Consider the following 27,424-nt stretch of genomic DNA (forward strand, 5'->3'; position numbering starts at 1 on the left):
CTGGGCACCAATCCCCTCCTTACTTTGGATCTGTGACCTGGAAGAAGGTAGTGACAGAACTGCCAATTGGGACTTGTCGCTTCATGCTGCCTGTGGTTTTGATGCCCTAATATAGGCTCAACTTTTTTTGCTTTTGGGCTCAGCCTAGGTCCTCTTTCCTTGGGTGTGACAAAGATCTGCCTCATAAGCTTCTGGTCAGACCCCATACCTAATTTCCATAGACTTCTCTGTCTCCCTCTGCCAACTTGGACTGGAAAAATAACCTGTGACTTTTTTCATGGATTTCCTGATCACAACTTGGTATGGTACATTTTCTAGAGCTCTCTGAAAGAGTTGGGCTACATTTCCTTTTGCTATTCTGCTCTCTTGAAGAATAATTTTTTAAAAAAAAGTTATAGCTTTCTCAGTTTCTCATATATTTCTTTAAATTGAGCATTGGGTCTTCTTGTTGTTAGCAGCAGATTGGGCTGATGTGTAGAGTCCATGATCCTTTAAGTATAGTTTTGGTTCTTTTCCTATAAGTACATTTTTTTTTTTTTTTGCAAAAAAGCAACAGAACTCATCTTGACATTTTCAGCTCCCTTTCAAAGGATTTTCCTGCAGTTTTACCCTTGATTTAGATTTCTCTCTATAAAATAACTTAGTGTTATCTGGTATACTTGGAGAGTTATCTGAACATTCTCTTTCTAAATCCTTTACACTCATCTCAAATAAGACTGGTTATATAATACCATTTCCTGGGGGAGCCAGTGTTTATATTTCTCCATTCAGATATATACCTATTGATTGCTATTTGTCTTTTCCTGTCTCTAAGCCAGGAATCATTTGAGTGCAGGTGTTAGATTTGTTTGCTCCTTCAACATTTCTAAACTTTCTGTAATACAGCCACTTTTGCCTATTGTTTCACATTTTTCTATTTGGTTTTCCCAGTCAGATTATAAACTCCTCAAGTTCAGGGACCAAGTGTACAGTTCTGGTACAGACCTTGGCATAGCAGTCAATTAGATAGCTCTACGCTTATAAAGTTATCTGTGAGTTAATCAATAGATAGGAATCTATAGGTAGATTTTTGAAAGAAAAAAACACCTTTTTGGGGGGGGGTGGAGGAGGAGAAATTTTATAGGTAGATTTTTAACTCAGAAGCCTTCCTTGATCTCTTTACCTTGCTGGAGCTTTCTTATTCCTCAAGTTTCATTGTATAACAGAAAAAGCAACCAGGGTCAAGGTATTAAGCTAGTCTAGCTGAGTCCATGCTCCTTGAGGAAGGGCCAGCCTATGCCCTAGCCTTCAATGAAAATCTTATAGGTTGTCCTCTCTTCCTGTTCTCAAGATGGCAGCTGAAAAAGGATGGAAAAGACAAAAAGGCAGAAAGAACAAAAAGGAAAATGTGACCAAGAAAGCAGTATAGTTGGAACCTTGTTCTGGCCTGAAGGATTGGTAGATACTCCCCATCTGCAATGGGGAGAGGACAGCTACTTACAAGTAGAAGTATACTTCATCTAACTTCCAGGGAAGCAAGTCATTTTCCTAAAACAACTGGCTTGCTGCTCATAACTGGACTCTGACCATCAACCATGTTTCTCTGGAAAGGACCCATCAGAGATTGTCACTGCCACTGTAATGTTAATAGAATAAGAAGATCTTCCACATCCATTAACAGGCCTAATACATGGAGCCTGTGGTCACATGGAGCCTGGGTCACATGGAGCTTACTGGGAGAAGCTTGCCCAAGGTAGAGAGAGAGAGGAAGAGAGAGAGAGAGAGAGAGAGGGAGAGAGAGAGAGAAAGAAAGAGAGAGAGCAAGCGAGCTGTCAGTGGGAGCAGTTGGTCCAAGGAGCAGAGAGAGAAGCAAGCTGCCAGTGGATGGAGGGAGGAATTTGTCTGGGGAGCTTGTTTCTGTGGGGAGGACTGATAGAAAGAAGGTAAGATGTTGATGCTCTCTGGATTAGTGATAAGTACTTTGTTAAATCTTACCTCCTGGTATTCTAATGATGTCCCAAGTAAATATTTTGGTTTTGCCTTAAAGGAAGAGAATTTATTATATTTTGTAAATTTACCCTGGAAATACACATGCATATTCATAGAGGCTTCTAGGGGTATTCCACTGGTGTTACAGTCATCTCTACAAAGATTAGCCTTTTGAGCGTAAAAGTTTCAAATCATCTTACTGATACTTCAAGAAGAAGAGGCTGAGTTAATAAACACTTATTAAATAGCTACTGTATGCCAAGTTCTATGTTAAGTGCTGAGGATAAAAAGCAAGGCAAAAGACTGTCTCTTATCTCAAGAAACTCACAGCCTAATGGGAGAACAACATGCAAACAACTATGCACAAACAATATATATATATATACATATATATATATACACATATGTATATATATATATGATAAATTGAAGATAATCAAAGATGAAAGGGACTAGAATTAAGGGGGATTAACAAAGGTTTCTTGTAGAAAGTGGGATGTATAAATAAAGACACCAAGGAGAGATTTTAAACACAGAAAAAGAGAAATATGAAACTAGAGAGCGGCATAAGACATATGTATGTATGTGTATATATATGTATACACATACATATACATTATATATGTATATATACACACATATAAATATCCTATATATCTACATATTTATATATATAAAACAGTGGACTCAGCTTCTGCCAGAAATCAAGATGATTCCTCAGTTCTGTGGCTACTTGCATTCAACATTCTCTCTTCAGTGGAGTTTATCTTCATACACTGGCACTTTAAATGCCTTGCAAAGAACTCTTAATATTTGGAGTAGAAAAAAAAGGAAGAAAAGAAAAATAAGAGTTATATGATGCCACCTGGAAGAATGAAGAATGAGATATCTCTCCTGATATAGCAGTCTACACCGATGCTGTTTGTTATAAAGAAGACCAAGACACCAACCAGGGTTTGCCATGTTACAACAAAATTCCAAGTCCTTTCAGTACTAAGCCACCATATGGCTATGAAGAGCTGGGAAACTGATCATTCCCAAAGGTCCCAAGTAATAAGTCACCATGTCCCTGGAAGTTTCCCAGGAACTTGCTCCTTGGGATGGCCCACAAAGGCCAATTCAACCTTCATCACATTTGTTCTATACTTATTTGGGTGTGTATTGTACCTTTATCTTTTCATTCCCCAGTAGTATGGAAGCTCCTTTTTAGAAACCCCCTTAATATACTACCTAGAACAGTGACTGGCACATAGGAAGGAACTAAATGTTCACTGGATTAAGTGAGTTGAATCTGTTGAATCTGATATCTAAGACAGCTTCTCCCACACTCTTCCTTGTCCAGTGTTTTTCAGGATTCCCAAAGAAAACCCTTTTTCCCTGCTCCTTGTTATTCTTCCTTGATAACGTGACATCTCCTCCCAACCCTGACAATTCTAAAGCTTTAGAATATACCAACTATACCAACAAGTGTCTTTCCTGCCCCTTCCCCTGCTGTATTTATCTACTAGGTGCTTGTTGAAATTGACATACAAAGAATGTTGGTCAAATACTAGCCAATATACTAGCCCCAGTATAGAGCTTTGTCTGCAAAGTTGGAGGAATCTCCTGCAAAAATTTGTATTTGGCTCATTAAGAGTCCTGTTTCCATTCCTAGCTCAGCAGTCATAGGGAAGTTAATGTGGGACTTGTCAGAGGTCTTCATTATGAGAGATATTACATCTATAAGTCTTCTAGTCCCAAAGTCAGGGCCACCAGAGAAACTCAGGGGTACAGAATACAAATTTTGCACAGGGTAAATTTTTACAGTCAGTTCTGTAAACATGGCTCCTTCCAATAACACCCACACACAGAGATAGTGATCACTACAGAGATAATAATCACAATCATTTTCAAACATCAATCCAGTGTCCACACAAGCTACTATACCTTTGACCTTATTCTTATCTCTTATCATAAGGGAGCTCAGTGTCCTATTAATTTCTGGGCTGCCTCTGCAGGTTCTTGGCTCATCATTAACTTTCAGTGACTATATTCTAAATTAGAGGTGCTAGTAAAGGTAACGTTGAAGCTGGTAGCAGCCTAACCAAAAACAAGAGAGGATCACTGTTTGAGGTAAGTCAATCAACAACCTTTTGTTAAGTGGTACCTATAAGCCATGCACTGTGCCAAGTGCTGGGTCTAAACAAAACAAACACAGTCCATGCCCTCAAGGAGCTCACATCTGAACGAGAGAGATAATATGCAAATTACCATGTGTATAGGAAATATACAGGATAACTGGGAGGTAAATGAAGAACGAAGGCCTTAGCAAAGGTAGGGGAAAGGAGGGAGGAGACCAGAAAAGTGGGGAGGCCAACAGGAAGGCCCTCTTGAATAAGGCAGGATTTGGACAGTTAAAAAAAGCCAGGGGAAACAGAACAGCCAGGAGGTTGAAATGAAGAGGGTGAGTATTCCAGGTGCAAGGGGACAGTCACTTAATACACACGGAGTCCACAGAAAGGAGTGTGTTCAAGGAGCATGTTCAAGGAATAGCAAGAAGGCCAGTGTTCCAACAGAGAGAAATAACATGTAAGACCACCAGAAAGAAGGGTCTAAATTATGAAGAGCTTTTAAAAAATCCTTACTGGATTTTTAAGTCTTTGAGGGTAAATAGTATGTCTTTTTAAGTAAGATTTCTTGAAATATGATGACTAGGTTTTTTATTTTGCTCTTGGCTTTCAGGTAGTCCAATGAGTGTTAAGTGTTTTGTTATGAGTTCCTACATTTTCTTTTTTCAGTCTTTTGATTTTAATGTTTCTTGTCTCAAGGAATCATTAGGTTCTATCTGGTTGATTTTAATTCAGGGAGTTTTTTTTTTTTTCCCTTGGGCAAGGTTTTGTACCTATTGTGTTAATTCTCTTTCTAATTTTCTGTAGCTCTCACTTCTTTTCCATTTTTTCTCCAGTGTTATCATTTTATTCATATAACATTTTAAACTTAAAAAAAAACCCCTCCTGCTTCATTTCTGCCAAGAATTTTAGTTGAATCTGTGCTCAAGCTGTGTTTTTCTTTGAAATTTTACTTGTAGATATTTTAGCGTCATTCTCTCTTCTGGATTTGTTTTGCACGTCCGTGTCATCATAATAGCTCTTTCATAGTGGGATTCTTTTTTGTTTATTCTTCTATCCTCTTCTTCACTTAGAACTTGCTAGGCTAGGCTCTCTTCACACTTCTGGAGAAAAATTTGGGTTGGTGATACTGTTGCTTTCTAGGGATACTGAGTATTGTGTTATTCCAAGGTCTCTGAGACAGTTCAGGAAACCTCAAAGCCTTCAGTGCTTCCAAAGTGGTCTGATCCAGTTCAAAGTTTGACTACTGTGTACCTGGTCTGAGCTCTGAAGGTTTCTGACCCACCTTTGGTTCTGAGCAACAATAGCTGCTGGACTCAGCCCCTGTAAGACAGTTGGGAAACTCTGCTTGTCAAGAGTCACAAAACTGCAAACACCCCCTTGTTCTGGGATTCCTACACTGGTTATTCTTTTGCAAGGTTCAGGCTGGACTAGAAGTTGTAACTTGCAGTGCATTCTTCTCCCGGCATCTGAGTCAATGTTGCTGCTTCTGGAATTGTTCCTCTCCCTACACAGCAACACTTCTTGCCCATATTCCCTCCTGAGTCAACTCAGGACCTGAACCTGGGTAGGGAGGGGCAGAGCCACCTGGCATCTGTTCCTGCAGTCTGCACAAGGTTATGGTGCCCTAGTATATCTTTTTTGTTCAGGTTCACAGCCTCTTCCCTACCTGAAATGTTTCACACAGCATATTCTTCCCCAGAATTTTACCTCAGGGCTCACATACCTCTCTGTTTGTCTCCCTATGCTAACCTGGGCTAGGAAAACAACTCATTGTGACTTTTTTCTTAAGATTTCTCTGATCTAGATTCAGTCTGGTGTATTTTCTAGATCTATTTGGAAGAGTTTGAGGGGAGGATTTCACTATACTCTTCCTGATAGTCTGTCATCTTGGCTTTGCTTCTCTATACAGTGTTCATAGGCAGCTTATTGGAACACCTGCCTAAGACATATTGAAGCCACAATAATGGATCAATATGTTATGTCTTAATTTTGAATCTTTCTGAGGTGAAGATATAGGAGCAATTAGAAGCATTGTAGACCTGCACTCACAAAGCTGGTAGTGGGACTTTGAAGACTCTGTTTTCCTTCCTTGTGGCCTCTTCTTGGTTGACCACTCTCTCTCTCGATATAGCAGAAAAGACCTATTGTAGTAATTGAGAATTCTGTAACTAAATTTTACCCATGATTAAAAAGAACTATAACTATACCAAGAAAAAAACGCAACAAGGTCAGGTTGTAAATCTCAGTTCAGAACTTACGTAGAACCATACCTACAGAATGTCACCAAAGGCCCCTTGCCCCCTTAGGCACTTAGTCTTTAAAGAGTATACCTAAGTACTCTTCGATCATTCCTTATGCCGCTATCTCACTTGTCCATGTAAAATTTTAGAGAACAAATATTTGCCATGCCACGTGTGCTTCAACAGTATGTGATATATTAAAATTCAGAAGAGTTCTATATTCTACATTCCTCCCTAACAAAGCACGACCATTATAGCCATGTATTTTGCAGTTTGAAAAACAGATGATCCATACCGTGGAGGATGGATTGGAGAGGGGTGTGTTGGGAAGCAGGACTACTGTACAAGTCTAGGTGAGAAGATAACAAGAGCTAACATTAGCCCGGGGAATGAGATGCGGACAGATGCAAGGGATCCGGAGTTAAAATGACAAAGTCTTTGCCAATGCTCCAAGAGCCAGGACCGGTGCCCCAACCCAGTGCCCCGGGGGCGCCCATCTGCGTCTCTAGTAACGCCCCCGCTCCTCCCCGCCTCTCCAAGCAGGCACCACGTGCCGGGAACGATCCATCTCCGCACGTGCAGTTCGCGGACGGCCTCCACGCTACGTCACAAAGGCAGCCCCAGGCTCCCTCCCACCTCGCCCCAGCCGCCGGCCCCCAGGCGAGCGATCTGCGCAGCCCTAGAGCCTGCCGGGATCTAAGCTAAACTGACCCAACGTGAACTTTAGCCTTTTTCCTCCTCTTATTTCCCCCACTCCCCTTCCCCCTCCCGCCTTCCTTTCCTCCAATCAAATTTTTCCACAAATGAGGCGGCAGTGAGGACGCGAAGGGCGGGATCTCGCGTGGTTCGGTCTCAGTCGATTTGTCGTTCTTTCGTTCCAGTGAGCGAGGCAGACTGAGGTTGTATTAAGGGACGGCCGACATCCGTTTGCGTGCTGACGTATCACGGCCTGGGGCCTGCTGCGCGTGCGCCCCGGGGCTGGCCGCGCGTGCGCGGGAGTGGAGTGGGGGGTCGGGCGGGAGGTGGGGTGGGGGGTGGAGCTTGGAGCTTCCACTTTCCCTCCGCCTTTAGCACTCACGTCGTACCCGGTCTGGTGCCGGGTCTTCCCCGCTTCTGAGGCAGCCGTGGCGGCCGTCGGTGCCTCCTTCTCCTCCTCCTCTTCCTCCTCACTGTCATCATGGCCTTCAGTTACGAATACGTGACCCCCGAGCAGCTGGCCGGCTTCGATAAATACAAGGTAGCGGGGACTCCATCCTCCCTCCCTCCCTTCATTCTGTCTCCCGACTCGAGCTCCCCGGCCCCGGGACTGGGAGGAATGAGGGCGGGCGGCCGCCGCGGAGGGAATCGGTCCACGTCTGGATCCCTGCAGCTCGGAGCCGGCGCTCCGACGGGGCGCCTGGGACTCCGGCCCGGAGGGTGGCGACGGCCACTGACACCTCCCTCCACGGGTCCGTCTGTGCGGCATGGAAAGGGCGCTGGGTGTGGACGCCGAAGTTCTAGCTTCCTGTGCTCCCTGGGTCTCCTTGGGCACACCATTTCCCCTCTGGGGGCCTCAGTTTCCTCATCTGTCATATGAAAGAATTGGATTGGAGGGTAGGGAAAGGAGCTGTCCCTTGCCAGCTTTGGTTCCACTTTGTGTTCTGAGCTGGTGGGTAGTGCAGAGGACCAGGCGGGAATTCCCTGCCGCACTGTGGTAGGACGCTAAATGTAGGGCTAGGAGGGACCCCAGGGACCGTGTCCCACCGTCTCACACTTTGTATTAGAGGACGCTCGCCCCAGGCGGCGGAAAGCTGCCTCCTTGCGCTACACCTCTGTCCCATAACAGTCAGCTTCAGAGATTTCACCCATTTCTCCTCCATAGTCCCTACTTTCTCTGCTGGTGTCAATTTTCTGGTGCAGCTCAGCTGAAATAGAGTGCAATTGATAGTACCCATGCTTTTAGAATTATCGTGATTTTCTGAACGAAATGCTATTGTGGTCAGACAAGAAATGCAAAATTCATAACGGTAGTCCTAATCCAGTTCACTTTAACAATGACTTGTACCAGGTATTGCTTTTGGAAAACGATGACAAAAATGAATGTCAAGGATCTTACACTTTGCTATATACCGACTCCCCCCTCCCCCCAATTTCTTTGGAAGCATGTGGTTGCATTCTCTTCTATAAAGGTACATTGAAAATTGCAGATAGACAGTATTGGAAGTACTAAAACTAGAAGGACCATGGGAAGAGTCCATCTAGTTCATTCCTTTGTTTTGATCAGGGCTGAACCTAACCTATGTTAGAAACCTGAGAATCTAATTTGTTTTTAAGACATCTGGAGAAACAGATTCCACAGTCTCTTTGGCAACTTGTGTCAGTGTTTGAAAACTCTCGTTGGCAGGAAATTCATAATCCAGTTCTCTTGTGTTTAGCTTAATCTCCACCTTTTTGCTGATCTCTGTTCTGGCACAAAACTCGCAAACCTTGTGTGTTGTTGACTGACAGAAAAAATTCCTCCCTTCCCCCTCTTCATTTTATTTTTTTAAATACAAATTTTAACAAGATATACATTTCATTTACAGCACATCTTTTCCATCAATGCATTATCTATTGTTAACTTAAAAACAAACTTCACTAAGTTTTCTGCATTCACCAGAAATTGTGAAGCGATTTTTCTTGTAACTTTTCCCTCTTTTAGTTTCTAACTGATATCCAACCTGGCAAGCAAAGGTCAATTCAGCTATAGGTCAATGTTCTCCAAAGTGGCATTTCTGTGCTTTTGTTACAGTGAGTTCAATAAAGCCAAAGTGTATGTGTATATATGTATGTAAATATATAATCTGCATATATGTTACATATATTATTAATTTGGGGGGAGGAATCAGATCTGCTATTTCAGTGGTATAGGGAACACCCGATGAGGAAACTTTTTCTAACAGTACAAATTGGCACCTGCCCTACAACTTGTAGACTTCTTGAGAGTTGCTTGTAACATTGAGAGGTTAAGTTACTTATCAAGGGTCATACAGGCTTTGGGTGAGAGAGAATTCATTAGTTAAGTGATATGGAACAGGGAAATATCTGCAACTGCCTTTCTAAGAATTATATTAGTCAGATAATTCTACCTGGGAGTATGGGGACCCTTATGGGGAATATATACACTATTAGAAATAGCATTGCGGTGCCTGGTCTGACCTGATTTTATTAACACAAGGAAAAGTTGGGCTTCATTATTTTAATATTTTCTGTCAGATATCAGCAGTTAAAGCATAACAACCACACAGAGTGACTAATAAAGAGTATACCTAATGAATCATGATTAGCTTTCTATAATAAGAAGCTTTAATGTAAATTAACTGTCAAAACTGAAGGAAGCATCTGGTGACTACACAAATAACAGTGCTTTTGATAAACTGTAGACGAAAGTCACCTTCACCAAAGTACTGATCTAGTACCTTATCAGTGCTATTGGACAGACACTGGATTCTCCAAGACTATTCTAGAGTGTTGAAAAGTATAGACAAGATAATGAACTCTATTGTTTACTAATTTATTGTTTATAGCTAATACAAGATCTTAGTCACCAGGTACTCTGAGGCTTCACACCAAGGCTGACCTCTAGGTGGTAAATGTTTTTCAGTCATAGCTATTCTTGAAGATTGTTAAAGTAAAAAGGGGTTGCATGCAGTGTTGGAGGGGATACCAATGTAATAACATCATAGATCCTTGAAATATTGAAGTACTAAAGAAAGAACAGAGAAAGAGAGAAGTTGATCTTCACAGGATCCAGTCTGTTTTGTTCAGAAGCTATTTTGTATAGCAGTTGTATCTGGGATATCAGTGTAACTTCAAGGATTGGAATAAGAGACTTAGGTATTTCAACAATCTTTTTTCTTCTCCTGACTTTTGATAGTTAACTAGGAAGGTACAAATGTGAAGATACTCTTTTTTGATCTGAATAGTTTAGAATTTTCCCACCTAATGAGGGTGAATTTTTTCTTTTTGTAGTATAACAGAGTTAACTTAGGAATAACATAGTTTCAGTTGATTGTGAACTGTTTCCACTTTGTATCATTCTGTTTCAAAGAAAGAAAGGAAGTCTGTTCTGTGGAGAGGGCTTGTATTTCTATAGTATTATTTTCTTTATTTTCTGCTGTTATGGTGGTTAGTAATCAAGCAACTTAATACTTGGTGATGAGCAGCATTATTTTGACTCTAAGAATATATATATGACTTTTAGTATGTTATTTAAAATGCTAGCCAATATATTTGAATGTATCATGAATCTATGATTTTATTGGTCTGGATACTCCCACCTCTGATGCTGATCAGTATCAGTATGTCTCTTTAGCTTTGTAGAGAGCCTTTGAATTGTCTTGCAACCAGTCTGGCATGAGCCTTTCTGGATTAATAGACTGGTCCTCAGGTTATAGAAATAGTTTCCAGATTGGTAGGATTTTACAGAGTTTATATATCATTGGTTAATGCCTTTGAGAATCCAGAACCATCTTCACCATGCTGTGATGAGCCATAGGAATAGGACTTCAGTGGATGGTGGGGGCACATTTTTTTTTTTTAAAGATGGTTAGTGTCTGGGTAGAGGACTAGAAACTTAGTATCTTTAATTATCAGTTTAATTCTGCAAATGAAGGAAGAAGCCTGAATAATTTAGAACAGAAAATCAAAGTCATTTCTTTGTCTTTGGAATACCCAAATTTATATATTGTTGATCCAATCTGGTCAATGGCCTTGGATCCACTTAGATAATGGACAAAGGAGATAATCCATTGATAGTGAATTTCTGTATTCCTAAATAAACAATATTCTCTCCTCGGTGGAGGACCCTGTTGGACTATTCCATGGGACCAGGTGGAAGAGGGGACTAAACATATGGTTGGAGCAATTAGCACTGCTAATAAAGAGAAGGATGAGATAAACCTAGCAATGTGTAAAGGGAAAATTTATATAAGCTTCAAGTCTTTGCCTACCTGAGTTACCATTGAATAAGGAAACAGAGATGTATGATACAGTGACATGCAGGTTAGAAGAGTTCTTGTCTTTTGCCAGCACCACCATCTATAATCAGTAGAATGTATAAGCTGACATTTATTAATAAGTTTATTTATCCCACTGGTAATCAGTAAATACTCATGATTTTTGAAAGTATAGCCGATCTAAAGATAAAATCATCTAACACAGGGAGAGACATTGTTGTAGTGAGTAGAGTTAGAAAGATTTGGGCTCACATACCAACTCTGAGCTTATTAACTTATATATAGGACTATGAACAACTTATTTAACTCTTAGTCTTAGTATCCTTATTTGGGTATTGGATGGGAATGATATTAGCTGCAGTTGTCTGCTTAACAGGTTATTGTTAAGCTTGAATGAGATAATATATATTAAGTGCTGTGGATAGAACACTGAATTTAAGAGTCAGGAAGGCTGAGTTAAGGTCCTGTCTCCCTGTGGTCATATGTAAATATTATTTTCTGAACTTTGGTTTCTACATCCGTAAAATGTGGGTAAATCTTGTAGGACCTGCATCACAGGGCTGTTGTGATACTCAAATTAGAGAATGTATGAAAAGTGCTATACACATTTTAAAAACACAATATACCTATATATAATTATGAAAATGCTATGTAAATGTCAGCCTTTGTTGATATTAGAACCACTTATTATTATAATTGATCTATTAAAGCAGAGAATCTTAGGATTGATGGATATATATCAGGAGCTTAGATGGGGAAGAATCACATCTTTATTTTCACTAATCTCTAACTGAAATTAGCATTTCCCTCAGTTATAAATTTAAAAACCTCAACACCTTATCATTCTGAGAAGTGTTCTTTAGGCTTCACTAGACTATCAAAAGGGATATTTGTGACACAAAAAGGTTAAAAATTTCTACATTAGAGTCATTGTGGTCCAATGGATAAAGTTCTGTGTGGTCCAATGGATAAAGTGCTGATTTTAGAGGTAGGAAAACTTTTGAATTCAAAGCCTTGCCTCTGACTCTACCTGTATGTGCCTCAGCTAACTCCCTAGGAAATAGTCAGATCCCAACTCCTTCAGCTCTTACATCTCCTACATTTTCATCTATAAATGATCCATAGTATGTAGAATGGTGGTGAGATTAAGATAATTGTAAAAGCTTTAGGGGAGATGCAAACCTCTCATTGGGGGAGACAATGACACAATGAACTGAAACCCCAAGCAATGCTGTGTGCATGCTATAAATTATAGGAGTTCTCTTTGCTGCACTTACCCCTTGTTTTAAAGTGCAATTTTCTGTTTCTGTAGTAGAAGGTGGGAAATAAGTTAATGTTTATATAGAGGCAATTTTATGGTTAGAAAATTATTTCATAGACATTAGTATTTCTCAGACTGTGTCATGAGGGATTCTGCTAGGTCCAAACTATTTTCATAATAGCACTATGACATTTTAATTTCTATTATGGTAAGTATTAACAGATATAACGCATGTAAACAAAAGCTTTTTGGAGGGATTCTCAGTCATTTTTTAAGCATGTAAAACAGTTTTAAGATTAAGAAGTTTGAGAATTGCTGATATACATGGACTAATTTGATCCCCACAGTATTCTGGTGGGCGGTGTAATAATAACTCATGTTTATGCAACCTTTAAGATGATGTAGTTTACAGATGCTCTCCTTTGATCACAACAGATTTGTGAAATAAGTGTTATTTTCTGCCTCTCCCATTTTACACATAGTGAAACTGAAGGTCACAGGATCACATAGCTAGTAAGTGAGACAGGATTTGAAAGCACGTTTTTCTTCATGGCCAGTGCTCTATTCTCTACATCATGTTATTTCCTTTTTACAGATAAGAAAAATAAGGCTTAGAGAGACCAAGTGGCAGGATCCAAACTCAACTCTTCTAACTCTTAATTTCATTGTTTGTTCTTTTCATCACAAAATTGGTGTCCAGAAATTTTAAATGATGCCATTGCATGTACTTGGATATTAATGAACAAATATTTATCTGACACTTATTATATATATATATGTATATACACACACACATATATATATGCAAAGCATTATGTTAGGTGTTATGTGAAATACAAAAAATATTAGATTTTATTGTCTTTGTAACATCTTGCAATTCACATAACTTTTATTTTCTTCTTAATTGTTCTTGCTTCCTATATCTTTCTTTTATTAAATAATCTTCTCAAGGTATACATCTGTTAGTGTACTCCCCTGTTTCAAAATATTCAGTGACTTTCTATTTCTTCTAGAATAAAACTTTCAACAATCTGACTACAATCTCACCTTTTCCAGTCTTATTTCATGTGAGGCATGCTACATGCTACCTTATAGCCAAGCTAGAAATACCCTCCCCCCAAAACAAAATCAAACCAAACATCCCAAACTTGGTCCTTCCATAACAGGCCATCTTCAGTGCTTCTATGCATTTGCACCAAACTTCACTCATGCCTGGAATGCAGTCCTTCCTAAGCTGAAAATGTATTCTACCTTGAATTTTCCTAATGCACTTTGTATGGATCTCTCCTGTGCCCCATCACTCTCTACTTCATTTTACTTCTTTGTAGAAAAGTTGGGTTGTTTTTGTTATTGTTTGTTTGTTTGCTGCTTAATCTGTGCTGAAGGAATCCAATCACTACACCATTCTAGTTGTTAGTGCTTTCTCCCTCCTCAAGGATATATTGTATTGACTTATCTACTTAAATGTTGTATTTTTTCAGTACAGTGTAAGCTCTGAGGATAGAGACTGCTCCCCTACCCCCCCACCCCCCCCACTCTTCCTCTTCTTGTTCCCCAGAGCCCATCACCAGCTTTTCAACATTTCCAAGGCTGGTTTTTGTGGCAAAAAGCCTGCGTTGACCTCTTTTATCCACTAGATTCTGGGTATGATGTGTCAATATGGGGGAAATAGTGTGTTTTCCTCTGGGACATATTTGTCTCTTTGGAAAAGCTCTTCAATAGGGAAAGACCTAAGCATAAAGTAACTATTACTGCTTGATGTGTATTTTGGAAGGAGCTTCACATTGTGTCTGAGATGTACTTTGGTTTTAGCTGTTTTAGCTATGTTACCTTTCAGATGTGCTGGGCCAAATACTTTGTCAGTTTTGAATGAATGAAGTCCATTGAAATAAAGCAAGAGTGAAAAGATGGGAGTAGTTCCTTGTAAAGAAGAAGTTGGGAATTGAGTTTGTCCTCATAGGATAGTATTTATTTCTACAAGTTGGGAAGATGGGGAGATGGTATTCTATTAACCATATGAGCAAAATTTAAGGAGGTAAGCATGGATAAGGTATAGTCAGAAGAGATGGGTAGAGGGTAGGCTTCATGTCCTCGTTTTCAAAATCCTCTGTAATAAGATTCAGCCTTCCTGTCCTTATTTTACCTTTTGCTGTACTCAAGAACTTTGTTTCCCCATACACCACACTCATTCCTATCTTTAGGTATCTTTGATGTGATGCTATACTGTCATTTCCCTTCCAGACCCTACCCCTGTGCCTCTCCACCTTCCTTCCTTTTTTCAGTCACTATTTTCAGGATTCATACATTAACATGACCTTTCACCATTATCCAACTGTTCCAATTGAAAATGGTCATGTTCATGTTTTTGTGGGTCCACAGTAAAGTATTTGTCAGCTAGACTAAGAGGTCTCTGTGTTGCTGGGAAAGAATATCTGCCCAGCAGGTATCCTGTTGGTTTTTGTCAGAAGTTTTTGGGTTCATGTTGTGGTATGACCACCAAAGATGTGCAGAATTGAATAGAAGGGGAAAAGCAGAAAGAATCATTCAAAGTATTGCTTCTTAACCAGGTGGGAAGAGTTATGTTTCTGAACTAGGATAGTGGCAATGGAACTCAAACAAATAAGGTACTATTGCCTGGCCCTGGGAGTGGGATGTGTATGTATAAACAGGAAAAGTCATCTCTGTCTCAGTTGGTAGTGATCTCAGCCTTTGTCCCCAAAATACTTTATATATGTTTCATATTGACTTACTTCTGTAGGTATTGTTTCTCTTCCCAGTAAAATGTAAGCTCTTTGAGGGCAGGGATATTCTAGCATAGTGTCTTGCACATAATAGAGAATTCATTAAGTGCTTCTTGAATGACTGGATAGTTGTTAACTCATATAAAAATTCAAGTCAGTGGTCGTGTAAAAAAGCAAACTAATATAAGTTTTCATTTTTCCCCTTAGGTACTTAAATGAATCTGTGATCTCATCTGTGATCACTATAAAGTGCAGATTGAGTCCCTTCCAAATGTTCTCTTCCACTGAAGTTCTTGTCCTGTGTTACCATATAGGATTTCTCCCCTCCTCCCCGTTACTCCCTCCTCTGGTTCTTTTAATATATTGGGGAAAGGGCAGCAGGATCCTGACATAGGGGAAAGTGGCAAGGTTGCTGCTTTAAATGTTGTGCTATTTCTTCTTGGTATCTGCCTTGCCTTCTTTGTAGCTGCCAGAGTTATTTCCTTTATCTTCTCTCTGTCTCTGTCTCTCTTTTTTTTTAAACTGCTTGACAAATATTTTAGAAGGAGTTTCATTTTGCAGTTAGACTGAAGTGTACTCAAAGTCTTTGATCTTGGCCCTGCTGCCTTTCAATTGGGTAGGCCAAACGCTTGGCTAGCTTTGAAACTTTAAACTGGAAAAGACACTGATCTTTTGGTGGCTTTCATTCTAGTCACCATTTTCAGGATTCATACATTAACATGTCCTTTCACCATTATCCAACTGTTCCAGTTGAAAGTGGTCATGTTCATGTTTTTGTGGGTCCACAGTAAAGTATTTGTCAGCTAGACTAACAGGCCTCTGTGTTGCTAGGAAAGAATATCTGCCCAGCAGGTATCCTGTTGGTTTTTGTCAGAAGTTTTTGGGTTCATGTTGTGGTATGACCACCAAAGTTTCTGATCATGAATAAGGGGAGGGGGTCTGACTGTTCTTATACATCTCCTTGAGACGTATTTTTAGTCACTTGTGTTCAAGTCCTCCTTGGTAATATGATGCTGCCTGCTCGGATCTACAATATGCAATCCATTTGATCTTTAAATTACTTGTAATTTTGATTCTTCCAGGGAAATAGTGTTTCACAGATCATAACCATATGCCATTACTAGAAAAATAATGATATTAAAAAAGTGGATTTTGTAGCAGCAAATAGTTTGTAATAATTGGAAGCATTTTCCTAATGTGATCTCACTCAGTCTTTGAACTTACTCCTGTAGTTGTTGCTTGTATCTACACACATGGCATATGTACAGTTGTATGTGTACAATTATATATTCATAGGTATAAAAATATATAGCTACCTTTGTCTACATCAGTTATTTTTTAAAATCAGTGGGGGGAGGAACTCTCAGTACAGAAACTCCCCTCTTTGATACAGATCTGTAAATTGGAGAGCTAACCTGTATTATTGTAAGTAGGAATTAAACCTAGATCTTCCTGATTCTAAGGCCAGGCTTCTATCTTCTCCACCCATAGTATCAAACTCAAATAGAAACTCCATACATATTCCTCCTGGCTGCATAGTGACTTAGAGAGCCATTTATAATCATTATATAAGTTCTATTGTACATTTATTTATTTTGTTAACCATTTCCCAATTACATGAAATCTTATTCTGGCTGCATTCAGGAGTGTTGCAACCTATGGACTGAATGTTTGAGACATCTTTACTACCCCATGCTGCCTCTCATGTTCATGTAAACGTGGATACATTAATAGACTAATAAATTGGGCTGCTTTTCTAGTTGCATGTTGTACACTAGACATTCACCCTTCCCCTGTGACTGCTCTCTTTTATATTACTATCAGTTTCTTTCAGTTTCTTTTATTGGTTCATCACTTATGTCCTGTCCCATAAGTATATGTTAGGCCTAGAGGCGTAAGGGCTACCCGAGTCTTACCTTACCTATCGCAGGTCTTCGGCTGGCCAAACCCAATAAACGTATGAGAGAAGAGACTTTCCAGAGTCGAACAAGGGTTAGGCTTTATTCAGGGTCTTGGTTACATGTGCAGGGGGAATTCTTCCTGAGGAGAGAGGAATCTCCCAAGGAGGCAAAGATCTTACAGTAAGAGGTTGGAAGTGGAAGTGGGAGAGGGAGAGAGGGGAGAGGGAAGAGAGAAGAGAGAAGAGAGGAGAGAGGGAAGAGGGGCCTTCTGTCCTCTAAGGGCTCCTCAGTGCTAAGAGCGCCTTCAGGCTTTCCTGACCCTACTTAAGCTCTCCCGACGCATAGTTTGCACCTGAATACTGTGCCTGTTAGACAACAATAGGTGTGCTCAGACCCCGGGCCAATCTCGAGGGCAGGGATGCTCTCTCCCAGCACGTTTCCCATGGGAAGAGGCGGAAATGCACGAGATAGCCCGGGTCTCACACCTCAATTCCCTGCTGTTCCCTGGGGGGCCTCATGAGAACTCTAAGGTTTAGAAGTCCTCACCTTTACCTGCCTGAGACTGTCCACATGGAACTGAGCTTACACCCCCAACAAGTATAGGTATTCCTCAAAGTTCTGTCCTGGGGTCTATTCATTTCTCCATCTCCTCTTTCCCTATAATTTCATCAGCCTTCGTGGGTTCAGTTATCTTTATGCAGATGACTTTCAGAGCAGTATATCCAACCCTGGGCTTCTACATCACTGACTGCTTACTGGACATTTTCAGTTGTTTGTCTGTAGGCACCTTAAGTTTCACATGTTCAAAATTAAACATTTATTAAGCACCTATTCTGTGATGGGCAAACAGCAGAACTCATTATCTCCTTCCCCAAATCTCCTGTTTACCTTATCTTTCCTATGTCTGTTGAGTGTATCATCCTCCCAGTGAATCAGATTCTCACTTTGAAGTCATTCTCAGCTTATCTCTGCACTTTCTTTTTTAAAAAAATTATTTTTATAAAAATTTTCTTTTAATATTTTAATTATTTTTAGTATTCTTTTCTTTTTAAATTTTGAGTTTCAAATTCTTTCCCTCCCTCTCACTCCTCCCCCACTCACTCAGAAGGCAAGCAATAGATATCAATTATACATGTGGCATTATACAAATCACATTTCCATGTTAGTCATATTTCAAAAACAGGCAAAAAATATAAATATAAAGTGAGAAAATTATACTTCAGTTTGCATTCAGAGTTCATATCAATTGTTTCTCCAGAGGGAGATAGCATTTTTTCATCATGAGTCCTTTGGAATTGTCTTAGATCATTGTATTGATCAGAGTAGCCAAGTATGATTTCGCAGTTGATCATTACAGCATTGTTGGTACTATGCACAATGATCTCCCAGTTCTCACTTTACTTTGTATTAGTTCTTATGGGACTTGCCATGTTTTTCTGAAGCCAACCCCATCATCATTTTTTATAGCACAAAAGGACTCTATCACAGTCATATGCCAGAATTTGTTCAATCATCCCCCAGTTGATGAGCACTTCTTTGCCACTACAAAAAGAGTTACTACCAATATTTTTGTGCATATAGGTCCTTTTCCTTTTTCTTTGATCTTTTTGGGATGTAGACCTAGTAGGAGTATTGCCAGGTCAAAGAGTATGGGGATGGTTCCACATTGTTCTCCAGAATGATTGGACCAGTTCACTACTCTACCAGTAGTTCATAAAGGTATCTATTTTTCCCCTGATCCCCTCCAACATTTGTCATTTCTGATAGGTGTGAAGTGGTACATCATAGTTGTTTTAACTTGCATTTCTCTAATCAATAGAGATTTAGAATATTTTCTCATATGACTACATCATCTTTACACTTTTCGTTACAACCATATTCAGGCAGTTGACTGGTCTTGTAGATTCTTTCTTTCCAGCAGCTCTCACAGATGATCCTTTTTCTTTCCCCCATCATGGACACCATCTTATTACATCCCACCAGAACTGTTACACTGGTTTACTACTAGATCTCCCTGCCTCTAGTTGCGTTCTTTCTACGCACTCTTTACAAAGCATGGAGTGACTATGTTGCTTCCTTGTGCAGGAAGCTCTGTCTTTAGAATAGAGTACAAGCTGTCTGGCCTTGAAAACTCTTACTGTCCAGCCCTACTTCACCTTTTCATGCTAATTGCTCTTGGCTGCCCTTCACTCACTGTATCCTAATTAAGGGTGGAGTGCTGCTGTCCCTGTCTCTCACACCTTTGCAAAGGGAGGCCCTCCATCCTCATCTGTGCCTCTAGACTCCCTTGTTCCTTTTATAGTTCAACTCAAGAGTCATTTCCTACTTGAGACTTTTCCCTGATCCCTCCAGTTACATTGTTTACCTTTTGTATTTACTTACGTACATGTTGTTTCCTCTCAATAAACTGAAGTTTATTGAGTGCAGGGGCTGTTTCATTTTTGTTTTTGAATTACCTTTTCTGATTAACATATAGCATATTTTGAATGCTGAACCAGGAGCAAGTACATCTTAGGGAAGGAATCAAGGATAAGGAGGTAATTGGTCAGAAGGGAAGGAGAAAATCTGTGTGGAGAGTACTGTCTCTTGACTATGTCTACCTTTGCCCCTGACATTGCCTAGCTGGCAGAGGGATTTTATTCACTCTGCACTGATAAGAAACATTTTACTCTCTGACTCATGCTGTCTTTGCCCTCCGTGGGTGAAGTCCATAAAGGTCTTTGATAAAAGATGTTTTGAGCTCAAGTTCTCATTTCCAATCTCTAATATGATCCCATTATTTTATGCCCTTATTTAAAAGGCAGTGTTTTTTTTTCCCCTGTATTTTCGATTCTTGGCATAGTGCTTTTCACATAGCAGGTACTCAGGGAATGCTGGTTCAAAGCTCTAGCTGATTTTTCTTATATTCTTCCCCTCCATAGAAAATGAAAAACTGACTTGTAAAATAGCCCATCCTTCAGATACCCTAACAGAGAGCAGGTTGAACAGTGACCATTTCATTCATTTATTCTATGTGTAAAGCTAGAGCTTTTAAGATGTACAAAGAAGAATAAAATATATTTCCTGCCCTCGTGAAGCATACAGTGTGGTAGGAGAGATAACACACACATATAACTGTTACACTTTATGTGAGGCACAAGGTACTGTGGCTTTTTCACAGGAGGGAGAGATTAGTTTTGAGAGACTCAAAGAAGGCTTTCACCTGGACCTTGAAGGAAGATAGGACTTGAATAAGCAAAACTGGAACTGGAAGGACATTTTAGGCAGAGGTAATAATAATATGAATGAAAGTTGGAAAGAGTTGGTGTGTTGGAAAACCACATTGAGCAGGCCTGCTTGATTGGTTCATAGAGTTTGAAAAGAGAGTAGTGGGGAGAGGAACAAAATAAAGGGAAGGGACCAAGCATTATTAAGCATGTTCTGTAGCACTGAGCTAAGTGCATTAGAAATATTATCTCACTTGATCCACAACAACCCTGTGAGGTAATTTCTGTTATTCTGATTTTACAGTTGAGGAAACTGAGACAGACAGAAGTTAAGTGACTTACCAGGGTCACACAGATCTTCCTGACTTTTCAGGATCAGTGCTCTATCCATTGTGCCAACTAGGGGAAGGGAAGATAATAAGACAGTAAAGATAAATGAGACTAAATGATAGAAGAGCTTGGATGTTAGATGTAGTAGAGACTTTGGTAGAAATTAAAAAGCCATTGAGGAGTGTTGAGCAAAGGAATGATGTGATCAAAACTGTAAGAGGATTTATTTGGCACTAATGTGTGGGCTGTTTTGGGGGTATGGGAGGAGAATGGAGGCAGCTGATCAATTAGAATAGTGCAATATTCCAATTGAGCAGTAATGAATCCTTGAATTAAGATAGTGGCAGAAGCGATGGGGAGTAGGGATAATTCCAACAAATTTCGGAAAGAGATATTATAGAGGTAGAAACTATAGGATTTAGGGGTTGATTTAATGTTGAGGGGTAAGGAGATAATCAAAGATTACTGGGATTTCTAGCTTGGGTGATTAGGAAGATAGTGGTATTAACAAAAATAGAGAAATCAGAGGAGGAGGTTTGGTGGGGAAGATTAGTTTTGGTTTTAAATATATCGAGTTTGAAATCTAGAACTACTGTAAATTCATATCTGGAACCTGGAAAGAAGTCAGGACTGGAGAGTAATATTTGTAAGCATAAAAAATAGTTGAGGCTACCAGTACTGATACAAAGAAGGAATATACTAAGGAACTAATTGAAAGTGTGTTATTTGTTATTCAAGGAGACGCTGAAATTAGCAATTATTTCTGAAGCACAGAATCAAATGTTAAATGCTCAGAAATGCTGAGCATTTAATGGTAAAACTCCTGAGGCTTTCTTCTTGTTGTAGGCTCCAGCGTCTTTGCAAATTGGGGTTTTATCACTTCCCTCAACAGTGCCGCAAGTATTTGGAGAAGAAAAACTGAGTATTTCCTCTATGATTTGAGAAGGGAAAATAACAAAGGACATTATGAGAATGCAACTATATAGCAAGTAATGTATCTTACTGTGTAACAATAAATTCTCTTACAAGATTGAAGAATGGTATGTTTTTGCTTATGTAAAAGATTTTTATTCTTATTTTCAAAGGTGATATTGAAGCATGTGGGCATAGGCATGAAGTTATAATAATTTTTAAAGGATGTTTTATCTTTTGGTGTCTTTTCTTTCTTGGTTCATCTTCTAGTTTTCATTCATTTGTAATTTTTGTATGTGAGTGTTCTAAAATGAAGTCGACAATGTGCCATAAATGGATTAAAATATAATAAAATATTCAAAGTACTAATATCTTGATCATGATTTAAAATTTATTTGATTAACTATCTTGAGAAATGGTAGGATCCCTCTTCTTGGAGATTTTCAAGCAGAGGTTGTATGACCACTGGGCATGGGTGTGTCAGAGAATGGATATTCTTTGTTGAATAGATTGGGCTAGATGGCCAGTGAGGTTCCTTTCAACTCCTACATTTTGTGATCTGATTAAATAATATTTCAGGATAGTTGGCCAATAGACAATTCTAGTAGAATGCAAGGTAACAGTGAGTTTATGGCTTAGATTTATATAGTGCTTCTTTTTAGCTTGAAATATAATGAACACATCCAGTGGTTTAATGATGGAATGAGCAGAATAGGCTTTGATTGTCCTTTTCAGTTAATCTGGCAGTATACATAGGAGGGAGTGACTCTTGGATATAGGGCTTAGCCTGGGCAAAGGAGCTCTCTCATGTTTTATGTTATAGATGATTTTTCTATCCAAAAACTTGGTTTACTTGAGAGTTCCCAACCTGATCCTTGTTTCCTTTTCCTTTCTCCTTTTCCCATAAACTGTCCCTATTCAAAGAATTACAGTATTTTGTATGCCTGAGGTGACTTTCCTTGACTTCAGTCCATCAGCATTTATAAAGCACTATTTTCACCAGGTGCTGTACTAGACATGGGGGATACAAAGACAGAAATGAAAAAAATCACTACCCTCAAGGAAGGAAGAAGGGGGAGAGGAGGGAACAAGAATTTATTAAGCACTTTCTCTGTGTTAGGCATCGTGCTAAGAACTTTACAGATATCTCATTTGATTCTCACAGGAGCCTTGTGTGATAGGGTCTGTTAATTATCTTTGAGGAAAGATACATGAGAAAGCTCAGGCAGAGGTGAGGTACTTGCTCAGGGTCCCTAGTAAATGTCTAAGGCAGGATTTGAACTCAGGTCTTCCTGATTCCCGGCTCATTATGCCCCCTAACTACCTTATAGCCTGCTCAAAGGGCTTACATTCTTTGGGGGAAGGTAAAATATATACAGACTGTCCCCAAAATCTTAGTGCAGTTTTAGGCTTTAATGACTTAAGATTTTGGGGATACCCTGTATATGTTTCATATGATATGTGTGACATATATACAGAATATACATACATATATAATATATATATATATCTTTAGGCTATGTATGAATGAATGAAAAAACATTTATTAAGTGCTTACTGTAAGCCAGACTTATTAAATGTATATTATGTGACAAGTAGTATAGTGTAGTGGGTAGCCAGCTTTGAACCAGGAAGACCCGAGTTTTAAATATTGACTTTGAATCATCTTGGCTGTAATCCTGAGCAACCTACTTAACCTCAGTTCTGGAGACAACTCTATTAGTAGGGGGAGTTTCCCCATTGGGGATTTCTTGAAAGGTGAACTGGAGTAGAGAGAGACTTGAGGCAATGAGACTAATCAGTAGTTGTTTCGATAGTTCAACCATGACGTGGTGAGAGCCTGCTTGCAGGTGGTCTCAGTGTCAGAGGAGATAGAAGTGGGAGTATGCAAGTGATATTGTGAAGGTAACATCAGTATGACTTGACCAGTGATTGGATATGAGATATGAAAGAGAGTGAAGAGTGGAGGATGATTGCCAGGCTGTGAGTGAGTCTGTGTGACTTGGGAGGAGTGGTAGTACCCTCTCTTGTAATATGGAAGTTAGGAAAAGGGCCCAAGACAAAGTTAGCAGATATGAAGTAGATTAAGGTCCAGCAAAGGAGACGGAACAGACGGACAGCTGTGAAGAGAACCAGGAGGGAGCAGTGTTACAAAAACCTAGGAGAGTTTCAAGGAAGAGAGAGTGATTGACAAGTCAGAGGCTTCATAGAGGTAGAAGAGAATGAGAATTGAGAAAAGGCCATTGAATTTGGTGATTAAGAGATCATTTAGTAACTTTGAAGAGAGCAATGGGGAGCCACTGAGAATTTCTGAATAACAGAATAACATGTTTATTTTCTTAGCCACAGTGTCAGTGTCGCTGGACAAAATCTAACTTTGATAGGGAGGAGAGGTTCCCCATGCCTGTTATAAGCTGATGACATTTTGAGCAGTAGAGGGTAACAGTAATAATTTTTTTTTGTTGGAGGAGACATTTTTATTGGTGGAAAAAGGTGTGACCTTAAGTAAGTCAATTAACAACTCATTTCCTCAGGCAACTCACTAAGCTATAAGTTGTGTAACAGTTATAGATCTTCATGGGTAGTGGAAGTTTCCTCTCATGGAGTTCTTTACATCAAAAAACCCCCCACAGGTCTAGACCAAAAATGAATAATAATGAGCATACATGCTGCTGCTGTAGTTTTTGAGAACTCAGGATTACCTCAACTTCATGATGAACCATCAGAGCTCATTTATACCTTACAGTAATTCTGTTTTCCCTAAACTTAACTCCTCAAATTTTCAATGGCAGCGTGGTTGTAGTTGAAAGAATGTCACACGTTTATATAATGTGTAAAGAATATCACACACATGCATATATATCAAAATTTAAAATTCATTTCACTCTCCACTATTTCCTTCACTTCTGTCTCTGATGAAGAGGAGCCTTCTGTTTGCCAACCCCTGCTTGTATCCTGTGTGTCATCCTTGCCCCTCTTTTTTAGAGATTATCTCCACTGTTATCTCCATTCGTTCTTTGGTTTTCAGCCTCTAGTTATGTAATGGTTCTTTCCCTGCTGTCTCCCAGTCTCCCCTATCGTTTCAAAACCAAAACCAGAAACTCTCACTAGATCCTTCTCTGCTCTCTGACTGTTGTCTTAAACCAGACTTGCCTTTCCTTCTCAGATAAACTCCTTAAAAAAGCTGTCTTTACTTGGTACCTCCATATACACTCCCTTCTTTTTTCTCTCCTTATTGTCAGGTGATATCAGCTGTTGCTCCCTCTAGCTGTCTTTCAGAGTCCCACTTAGCCCCCAACTGGCCTCATTTGCTGGACCCCTCAGCCTTAAGAACATACTCTTGTGGCAAACCTTTTCTGGTCCCCTCAGCTGCTACTGGACTTTGGCACCATGCTTCACCTACCTTCTCTCTCCAACCTTGAGGCCCCCTTCCTCCATTGCTTTGTTCCTCTAAATATCCATTCTTGAGGAAGGACCAGATCAGCCATGCTTTACTCTTTGGACTTTGCCACCATAGTTCAACTGCCCTCTCCCTCTGGCCCTTATAATCTCCCATTGGTGAGTTTTTTCTGGAGCCTCTATGTTTTGGGGAGACCTCAGGCTGGCCATCCTTTATTCCCTTGCTAACTCTGCTTCTGACTTTGTGAATTTTACTTCCATGCTGTCATCTTAGTACCTCCCCCTTCCCCATTTTCAGCTTTCTCTTATGTGTTGTTAGAAGGTAAACTTTTTGAAGGTGGACTGGCTTTTTCTTTGTATTTATATCTCCAGTGATTAGCACAGTGTGTGTGGTACTGTTTGTTAAATGTTTGTTACGTGATGTCTTTTCATCATTTATCTATTGGGAAGGGTCAGCTTGGCATCTAAAAGTCCTCCTCATTTTGGCTTCAGACTACCTGTCTAGATTTATTTCATAGTAATTACCTTTGTACACTATACATTAAATACAAATTTGTCCACTACCTATTCAGTGATGTTCCCTTTGTTGTGCACTTCAAAATCTTACTTCCCAGTATCTTCCTACATATGTGCTTCTTCCCAAACTTTTCTGATTTTCCCAGGGGGATTAGTGTTCTCTTCCTCTTCAAATTAGTTTTATATGTGTACTTATGTCTCATACCCTACACTGTTCCCCCCACCTTCCCACCCCTGGAACTTTTGTGATTTTGGTCTTTGTATTCTTGGAGGTCTAAGATGGTGGCTTGCACTTGGTGGTCAGTTAATAAATGCTTTTTATTGCAATAATCCTGTGAGAGCTGGGTAGTTTAAGTTTTATCTTCGTTTTATAGATAAGGAAGCTTGAGACTCTAAGAAGTTTAATGATTTGCCTCAGTTTATGCTGTTAGTAAAGGGCAGAGGGGAACAGAAAAGAACCAATCTTTCATGACTTCAAGTCTTTTCCCATTATATTAGACAGTAATCCTCAGTCACTTTTTTCCCCATGTCTTCATTCCCAGATCACCCATTTAAACTTCCTGATTCATCTACGAAGGAACAGCTGACAAGATGAAATAGTTTCATATACAAAATAGAACAGAAAAAGAGGATAATATGTGAAGACATGAATTTTTATCTTATGAAGATTGCTTTCTGAAAAAGCATATAGTAAATTTAAGATGTTACTTTCAAAACTGTCCTACTTGACTATGTTTCCTTTAGGTCTTTTTTTTCTTTTATGTGCATTTAAAAAATGTCAGCGACTCTACTTTCTATATTTTTCTCTGATGCTGTTGCTAGCTCCTGTTTCCCCTGGAATCTGTCAGGAGATGGATCATTTACTTCCTCCTTATTCGTTTTGAGTTGTTATTGATTATTACATCGATCAGAGTTCTTAAGTCTTTCAAAGTTATTTTTCTTTACAGTATTGCTGTCACTATATAAATTGTTCTCCTGGCTCTACTCACTTAGTAAAGTAGAACATGTACACATAAAAAGTGTATATACAAGTCGGCCCCAATTTCTCTGAAATGGTTCTTTTCTACATTTCTTACAACAATAGACATTTCTCACTTTGTATAAATTTTCATTATACAAATTTGACTATACATAAAAATTTCTGAAATAAACCTGCATTTCAACCCACCCTACTTATGTTAACTTTACTGTACAATACTATGCTCACCCCTGCCCTGTCCCTCTGTGTCACCTGTCCTCTCCATTCCATGTCTGTGTCCAGCCTCTATGTGTCTGCCCAATGCATGTTCTTTTTGGTTGTGCCCAAACCCCTATGTGGCAGGCCCTGGCCCCTGCATGTTCTTCCTCCTGTTCTTCTCTGTCTCCAACCCCTGTGTGTCCTTGAACTGTCTGCCAGCCCCCTCCATAGGTGTGGGCCCCTTTCCTGCTTCCCACTCTTTCTTTGTGTCCATGGGCAAATTCAGATTACATAAAAAAAATCACTTTATGTAGAGGTCTGCAGAATGGTCCACTTGTGTAAAGTAAGAAATGTCTGTAAAGAATTCCGTTACCTTCATAAGCCATAGTGTGTCCAGCCATTCTCTGATTGATGGCCACCTCCTTAGTTTCCAGTTCTTTGCAACAACCAAAAATACTCCTATATTTTTGTACACATGGGCCTTTTGGTCTTTGATCTCTTTTGGGATATAGGCTTAATCGTTGTATATCTGGGTCAAAGGAAACACATAGATTAGTGACTTTGTAGGCATATTTCCAGACTGCTTTCTAGACTGGGGGCTGCTTCACAATTCCAGGATTAGCACACCAGTGTATCTATCTTCCCACAGCCTGTTCAACAATAACCATTTGTCTTTTTTGTGATCT

General features: G+C 39.6%; 1 protein-coding gene and 1 long non-coding RNA gene across 2 annotated transcripts in view; one reads left to right on the forward strand and one right to left on the reverse strand.

The window, feature by feature from the left end:
• Nucleotides 1-4,214: 4,214 nt before the first annotated feature.
• On the reverse strand, nucleotides 4,215-6,975 carry LOC140520171 (uncharacterized). Its single transcript, XR_011972417.1, has 3 exons — nucleotides 6,615-6,975; nucleotides 6,129-6,220; nucleotides 4,215-5,399 (listed from the first exon to the last, which is right to left on the reverse strand). It is a non-coding gene; the product is annotated as an uncharacterized lncRNA (long non-coding RNA).
• A 7-nt stretch (nucleotides 6,976-6,982) lies between these two features.
• Nucleotides 6,983-27,424, forward strand: part of SELENOI (selenoprotein I) — a 50,007-nt gene continuing 29,565 nt past the window's right edge. The window contains exon 1 of the mRNA XM_072633943.1: nucleotides 6,983-7,556. Coding sequence (XP_072490044.1) covers nucleotides 7,497-7,556 — 60 coding nt within the window. The 5' untranslated portion in view covers nucleotides 6,983-7,496. The remainder of the gene's footprint in view (nucleotides 7,557-27,424) is intronic.

This window comes from Notamacropus eugenii, chromosome 1, assembly GCF_028372415.1.
Source record: "Notamacropus eugenii isolate mMacEug1 chromosome 1, mMacEug1.pri_v2, whole genome shotgun sequence".
NCBI classification, from domain to species: Eukaryota; Metazoa; Chordata; class Mammalia; order Diprotodontia; family Macropodidae; genus Notamacropus; species Notamacropus eugenii.